Here is a 7,650-nt window from a genome sequence, read left to right on the forward strand (position 1 = left end):
AACTTGGAGGGGAAACCTGTTTGCTGACCTGGAGAATTCTGGGAGTTGAAGTCCACCCATCTTAAAGTTGTCAAGGTTGAGAAGCACCAATATATTGTGTTACGTTTTTTTGTCCTGAACTTGATATTAGAAAATTCCAATAAAAGTTTCTGTATTAGGTATCTTCAAACTGTGACCATTCATTTAATAACTATGTGAAGTTCCTTTAGAAGCACACTTGCATATTTACATCCTGTGCCTTTTGAACCCTATTGCATTCTTGTTCTCAACCTAGTCCATTGGGTGAATGACATCACCATGACATATAAGGAATAGTTTAAGGCTATCGGTGTTGCCCGAACTCTGCTGGTGATATATTAACTGTGGTTAAGGATGGCATAACCTATTTCATCAGTGGGTTTCATCTCAAGGAGATAAAAAAACCCAAGTTTTTGTTTAAAAAAATAACAAAACGCTATTTTAACCTTGAATATTAAAGCGCAAACACTTGAATATTGAAGGAGTTTGAAGTATAGAGTGGTTTGAAAATAGAAAATTCAAATAAAATTTCGTGCTCTAATAGGCCATAAGATGCTGCTAGATTACTACAGTGATTGTTCCTAGATGTTGACCTCTTATTTTCCCCTATTAGTTGATGTTGAGGATGAAGAAAGCTGGGAGAATGTTGGGAAGGATCCTGAACCTTTGGCTCTACATACGTGTCAATTGACAACCAAGCCCATTGATTTCATTCTTGCAAAGGTGAGCTGTGCATTAAGTTTGGCAAAGATCAGGACTGAGTCTGAATGGGGGTGGGGGAATAGGTGATTTCTGGAAGTTTGGCCCTCAGATCCATCGACCATCAACAGGCACATAGAGATAAACAATATTTGCACACCTTTCAAAAGAAAGAATTAAAAAGAAGGAAACAAAAAGACCAAAATAACGCCATCTCCAGCAGCTAACAACCAGATAAGTAGGGATTAACACCAGAAAAACAATCAAGCAGAAAGTAATACCCTAATGATCAATATCAAGAAGAAAACCCCTCCCTCATCAACACTGCCAGGGCAAGCTATTGTATGTAAATAATGAGCAACCGAGACTCAGTAACATTGATGATGTTACCTAGTCGGGTCAGGAAACCTGTGCAAACAAACAACCAAGCTCAGAGACCTTTATGGACACCACAAAATCTGAAGGCCATATGTGGTCAGCTTATTCTATGCTAGCCCTCAAGGAATTTGTTTCCTTTTGTTCGTCCTTAGCTGAATTAAATGTGCCAAATTGTAAGAAAAGAGCAAGCAGAGCCTAGGGGAGGAGTCAAGCAAGTCATCAGTCTAGAATCCTTATGTTACCACAAAAGGTTTAAGTCCAACTCCTTTTAAATTTCATTGACTGTTATCTAGGGACAATTTGATGCTGTGCATTAGTCGACTAGATTCTTGTGAATAGGCACAATCAATAAATTATCTTAACTGGAACTTAATGTGGTTCCAATTCTTTCTACCTGATTAAAATTGCCCTGTAAAAATTGATCGGCGGATTGCCTGTTCAGATAGTCCTCGGCTTAAAACTATTCTTTAGCAAGCATTCAAAGTTAAAACGGCCCTGGGAAAAATGTGAGATATGTCCGTTTTTCACACTTATAAACATCGCCGCATCCCTATTGTCACGTGATCAGAATTCGACCCCTTGGCAACTGGCATGTACTTATGACAGTTGCACTGTCCCAGGGTCACATGATTCCCCTTCTGCAACCTTCCCAGCAAAGTCAAGGGGGAAAGCCAGATTATGGTTAACGCTAGCATGATTCATTTAACAACTGCCGTGATTCACTTAGGAACTTTGATCATGTGACCACGGGGATGCTGCAACGGTTGTAGGTGTGGAAAACGGCCTTAAGTCACTTTTTTCCAATGCCATTGTAATTTTGAATGGCCGCTAAATGAATTTGTTGTAAGTCGAGGACTACCTGTACATATGTTCTCCAGCTTTGTCTTCCCTGGTTTAAGAGGGTGTCTCTCGGTCTTCGTCATTGTATGTGTTTCCCAAATAAATGTAGGAGCTTTTTCTTTCATGTCTGCTCTTTCTTTTATTCCCTCATTCACCTTTCCTTTTTCTGTTAATATAGGACCTAAAAACTCTGCTTTTCGGCTCCAGTCTTGGATGCTTCAATGAGGAATGGAAATCCAGAGTTTTACGTTCAGCGAAAACCCATATTTGAAATACGGCATTGTACAAAAAAAGGTAACCACTTCCCCCTCGGGCTCCCCAAATCACTAAAAACCTCTTGCTGACTAGAATTGGTAAGCTTCACCTGCAAAGAACTTTCCATTGTCCCAAAGGTGCTTTTTTAAAATGGCAAACTGGACTTTGTTTTTCTTTGAAGGCGTTTCACTTCTCATCCAAGAAGCTTTTTCAGTTCTGACTGAACGGTGGAGGAGGGAAGGACTTATATTCCTTGCAGTCGTCTGGTCATTAGTCCTCTTTCTGAGAGTTGATGATGCCACTTCCATCCTCCACCATTCAGTCAGAACTGAAGAAGCTTCTTACATGAGAAGCGAAACTTCAAGCAAAAGTCCAGTTGCCTCTTGAAAAAGCACCTTCAGGACAACCATGAGCTGGATGACCAAGAGTCTCCACAGACACTTTCCATTGTCTAGGTCAGGGGTGTCAAACTCAATTTCCTTGAGGGCCACATCAGCATTGCGGTAGCCCTTAGGGGGCCGGGTGGGTGTGGCCTGGGTGAGCGTGGTGTACTGGGTGGGCGTGGCTAGAGTACGCGTGTCCTACTGGGTGGGCGTGGCCAGCTCTACATCGTTCTCATCAAGGGTGCCTATGGGGGCCTGGGCAGGAGTGGGACAGATCTGAGGGTCTCTGGCAGAAGGAGGGTCTCTGGGCCAGGGCCAAGGCAGTGGGGGCCGTTCCCTCACTGTTTCCAGGATGGCTTCACGGGCCGCATGAAACCACTTTGCAGGCCGGATCTGGCCCCCGGGCCTTGTGTTTGACATGTCTGGTCTAGGTAGTCCTTGATTTACAACCATTAGTTTAGTGACATTGTCTTGGCAGCCCGGTGGGAGAGGGAGGGGCAGGGGCGTTACCTGCGCATGTGCAAATGTGAATGTGGCCAGACATGCATGCCCACGTACAAACAGCCTGCAAGCATGTGCACCATGCAAACGGGGCTGCGAGCATGCTCTCAGTGACGGCGGTGCCTGTGTGAGCCTTGTGGCGCTGCCGCTGCCAGGCTCACAGTGATACTATCAACAGCGCAAGGCTCATGCTGCGGCTCGCAGCGATGCCGCCCCCAGCATGAGGCTTGTGCCACTTTCCCTGCACAAGGATTGCACCGCAGCCTGCAGTGATGCCACCCCGGCACGAGGGTTGTGCCACCGTTCTGGCATGAGGCTCACACCACTGCCCCTGCATGAGGATCATCCCGTGGCCCACAGCAATGCTGCCCTGGCATGAAGCTCATGCCGCCGCCCCTGTGCAAAGATTGCGCTGTGGCCTGTAGCGATCCCGCCCCAGCATGAGGCTCGCACTGCCACCCGTGTGTGAGGATCGTGCTGTGGCCCATCTGTCGCACAAGGTTCATGGCAATGCCGCCAACTTCATGTGGCGCACTGCCGCCCACCTGCTGCTCATGGTGCTGCTTCCCCCATGCAAGGTTCGTGGCAACACCGCTGCCTGCACGATACTAGTGACGCTGCCACTACCTGCAGAACACTCATGACAACGGTGGCACAATGGGGGGTGAGCACGCACACACATGCATGCACTGCCCAGCTTCTCAGGTGGCCCAGCAGCCAAGAGGCCACGGCCAGGTAGCGTGCTGCGGCTCATAGGTTGGGGACCTGTGGTCTAAGGTAGTCCTTGATTTACAACCATTAGTTTAGTGACACCTTGAAGTTACAACGGCAGTGAATAAAGTGATTTATGTCTGGTCCTCATACTTAATGACTGTTGCAGCACCCCCATGGTCACGTGATCAAAATTCGGATGGTTGGCAACTGGCATGTATACATGGCAGTTGCAGGTCCTGGGGTCATGTGATCACCATTTGTAATTTTGTCAGCTGCCTTCCAGCAAACAAAGTCAATAGAGGAAGCCAGATTTCCTTAAGGACTGCACGGTTCGCTTAACATCTGCAATGATTGGCTTAGCATCCCTGGCAAAAAAAAGATGACATACTATCTGGCGTAACTCACTTAACAACCGGCTTGAATAGCGATGGAAATTCTAGTCCCCATTGTTCTCGTAAGTCAAAGACAACCTGTACCGAGGTTGTCCTGTCCACCCTAGTTCCCCCTAATCCGGGGTAGGCAGCCTTAGCCCCTTCATGACTTGTGGACTTCAACTCCCAGAATTCCTCAGCCAGCATGGGGGAACTATGGCCCCTTCATGACTTCATAGAATGAAGGCTATTGCTAAGCACATTTGATTTGTGCTTAGATTGTAAGCCGCCCTGAGTCTTCGGAGAAGGGCGGGATATAAATGGGATTAAAATAAAAAAATAAAAAATAAAAAATGACTTGTGGACTTCAACTCCCAGAATTCCTCAGCCAGCATGGGGGAACTATGGCCCCTTCATGACCTGTGGACTTCAACTCCCAGAATTCCTGAGCCAGCTTGGCTCAGCTTGGAAACCTCTCCCTTTCCCCTCAGCATGGCTGGCTCAGGAATTCAAGGAGTTGAAGTCCATGAGTCATAAAAGAGCCAAGATTGCCTACCCCTGGCCTAATCCAGTTTATTCCCAAGAGAAAAAAATATTTAGAAAGAATTCATCCCTGATTCCCTGTCCTCCTCAACTGTTAATAAAGGTTAGTCCTTCCCTTGAAAAACAATTTTAAAAATTCTCCCTCCTCTGAGACAAATAGAGAAAGCTTCCAGCCAGTATCTCGGCCCGTCGTTTGGTAGCAAATTCCTGATACAGGCAAGTCTTCAACTTACATTCATTTGGTGGCTGTTTGAAGTTACGGTACTGGGAAAAGTAACTTATGGCCGCTTTTCACACTTAACAACCGCTGCAGCAGCCCCACGGTCACGTGATTAAAAGTCAGACGCTTGGCAACTGACTCTTGTTTATGGCGGTCGCAAAGTCCCGGGATCACGTGACTTCCTTTTGCGACCTTCTGACAAGCAAAGTCCATGGGGGAGCCAGATTCACTTAACAACTGTGTTACTAATTTAACAACTGCAGTGGTTCACTTAACAGCGGTGGCCAGAAAGGTCGTAAAATGGGGCAAAACTCACTTAACAACTGTCTTGCTTAACAAACATAAAAAACTGGGCTCAGCTGTGATTGTAAGCCAAGCGCTAGCTGTACATATTTTTTTTTTCATTCGAAAGCATTTCCTATGGATCAATAATGCCCTGAAGAGGTGGGGGTGGGGGAGGAAACCTTTCAATCCCCCCCTCCTCCCTCCAACCCAAATTCTAGGTGGGAGGAACACTTTCAATCCCCCTCCCCCCCCTCCAACCCAGTGGCGTAGCGTGGGTTGTCAGCACCTGGGGCAAGGCAAGTAATTTGTGCCCCCTAACCAGTGGGCACGCCTGGCACCCCCCCTCCACAGTGGGTGGTGACCCGGCGGCTCGGATCGGATTCGCACAGCCAGCACTGCAGTGAGAGAGAGTGAGTGAGCCAGGCAGGGGCAGAGAGCTGCGAGTGCGAGCGCCCCCCCCAGATGTTGCGGCCGGTGCGGCCGGCCCCCCCTGCACCCCCCATGCTACACCACTGCTCCGACCCAAATTCTAACTGAATTGCCGAGTTTTACTGTCCAACTTGAGCCCTTTTCACAGGGCTTTGAAATCACCCACCGTGGCTGTTTCTCTCCCCCTTAACATTTTAGCCATCGGAAAACCCAGATGCATTTGGTTTTGCTGGTCAGAACAAAGCCACCACATACCTAACCTGGCCCGGCCTCGTCAGGAAAACATCCAGGGACCTGAAGTTTTAATTAAGAACCTGGCAGCGTCAGATCTCATTGTATCCGCGAGGGAGGGTCGCCGGAGAGCGGCCAAGGACAGCAGCGGTGTGGAGAGGCCATCGGCCAGGTGAAAGAGATCCAGGCTGCAAAGGGGACTTTCACACGTATTGATTTCCTCCATTCTTTCCTGGCTTCTTCCAGGGTGGGCCCTGCGGGGTGCTGGCAGCCGTTCAAGCCCACGTCCTCCAACATCTTATCTTTGGTGACAGTAGCCGGAACAACACGGTTAGGTAAGTCCACGTTCCCCGAGGGCCCCGCAGGCTTTTCCATTCCCGTTCAAGGAAATTCCCCCTCTATTGTTGTGGGGGAAATGGGGGTGATCCTAGCTTTGACCTCCGTGGTGGAGTTGAAAAGTGTAAGCCGTGGGAATCATGCAGATTTCAGCTCAGTTCAGAGTAGAGCTGGGAGGGACCCCCAAGGTCCTCTAGTCCAGCCCCCCTGCTCAAGCTGGAGATCCTATGCCATTTCAGACGAGTGGCCGTCCAGCCTCTTCTTTAAAATCCTCCAGTGATGGAGCGCCCACCACTTCTGGTGGCAAGCTGTTCCACTGGTTAATTGTTCTCGCTGTCAGGAAGTTTCTCCTTAGTTCCAGGTTGCTTTTCTCCATGATTTAGTTTCCATCCGTTGCTTCTTGTCCTGCCTTCAGGCGCTTTGGAGAAGAGGTTGACTCCCTCTTCTTTGGGGCAGCCCCTGAGATATTGAAAGCCTACTATCATATCACCCCTAGCACTTCTTTTCTTAGGCTAGTTATACCTAGTTCCATCAAATGTTCTTCATTTGTTTTAGTCTCCACATCTTTAACCATCTTAGTTGTTCTTCTTTGCATTTTTCCAAAGACTCAACGTCTTTTTTGTAACGTGGTGACCAAAACTGGATGCAGCATTCCAGGTGTGGCCTTACTAAAGTTTTATAAATCGGTACTAATACTTCACGTGATTTTGATTCTATGCCTCTGCCTAAACAACCAAGGATTGTATTAGCCAAGGATGACAGAGAGGTGGGGAGTCAAGGTGACTTAACCAACTGAAACCTTGTTCTCTGTTTGTGTTTTGCAAAAGGCAGGTGATCACAGAGCTGGGATGAATGCAAATGGGAACTTCCAAGTGGAAGGAATTTCAGGGGGTGTATAATGTGTGGAATGGGAATGCAATGCACCCCAGCATCTCAGGCAACATCTGTCTTGGTCTGTCTTGGAGACACCCCACTGGTACACCTTAAACCTAACCTTTAACCTTATAAATATATAACACTGACCCTGTTAACCCTAACTCACTAGCCACTTACCCTAACCCTTAAATTTAATCTCTTAACCCTCCCTAATCTTAACCTAATCTTAATTTAACTCTAACCTTAATCTTATTCTTCTAACTCTCTTTAACCCTAACCCTGAATCCTAGCTCCTAATGCCCTAGCCTCTAACCTAGCCCCTAAGCATTAACCATAACCTAACCTTAGCCCTAATCCCTAACTCTAATCCCAATCCTAACCCTAACACTAACACCCAGCAGCACAACTCTAACCCCTAACCCAGGGGTGTCAAACTCGCAACATCATGTGACGTGTCGTGACGTGTCGCGACTTTTTCCCCATTGCCTGAGCTGGGGTGGGTGTGGTTTCAGCATGATGCATCCGGCCCGTGGGCGGCAGTTTGACACCCCTGCCCTAACACTAACACTAA

The 7,650-nt window shown here is 47.6% G+C and overlaps 1 protein-coding gene across 1 annotated transcript in view; it reads left to right on the forward strand.

Annotated features, from left to right (window-relative positions):
* The window catches only part of MINDY4 (MINDY lysine 48 deubiquitinase 4), a 70,705-nt gene that overhangs the window by 23,350 nt on the left and 39,705 nt on the right, over positions 1-7,650 (forward strand). Inside the window, 4 exon segments of the mRNA XM_083378728.1 lie at positions 632-741; positions 2,114-2,168; positions 2,171-2,229; positions 6,114-6,197. Coding sequence (XP_083234854.1) covers positions 632-741; positions 2,114-2,168; positions 2,171-2,229; positions 6,114-6,197 — 308 coding nt within the window.

Source organism: Vipera ursinii (assembly GCF_947247035.1).
Source record: "Vipera ursinii genome assembly, chromosome: Z".
Classification (NCBI taxonomy): domain Eukaryota; kingdom Metazoa; phylum Chordata; class Lepidosauria; order Squamata; family Viperidae; genus Vipera; species Vipera ursinii.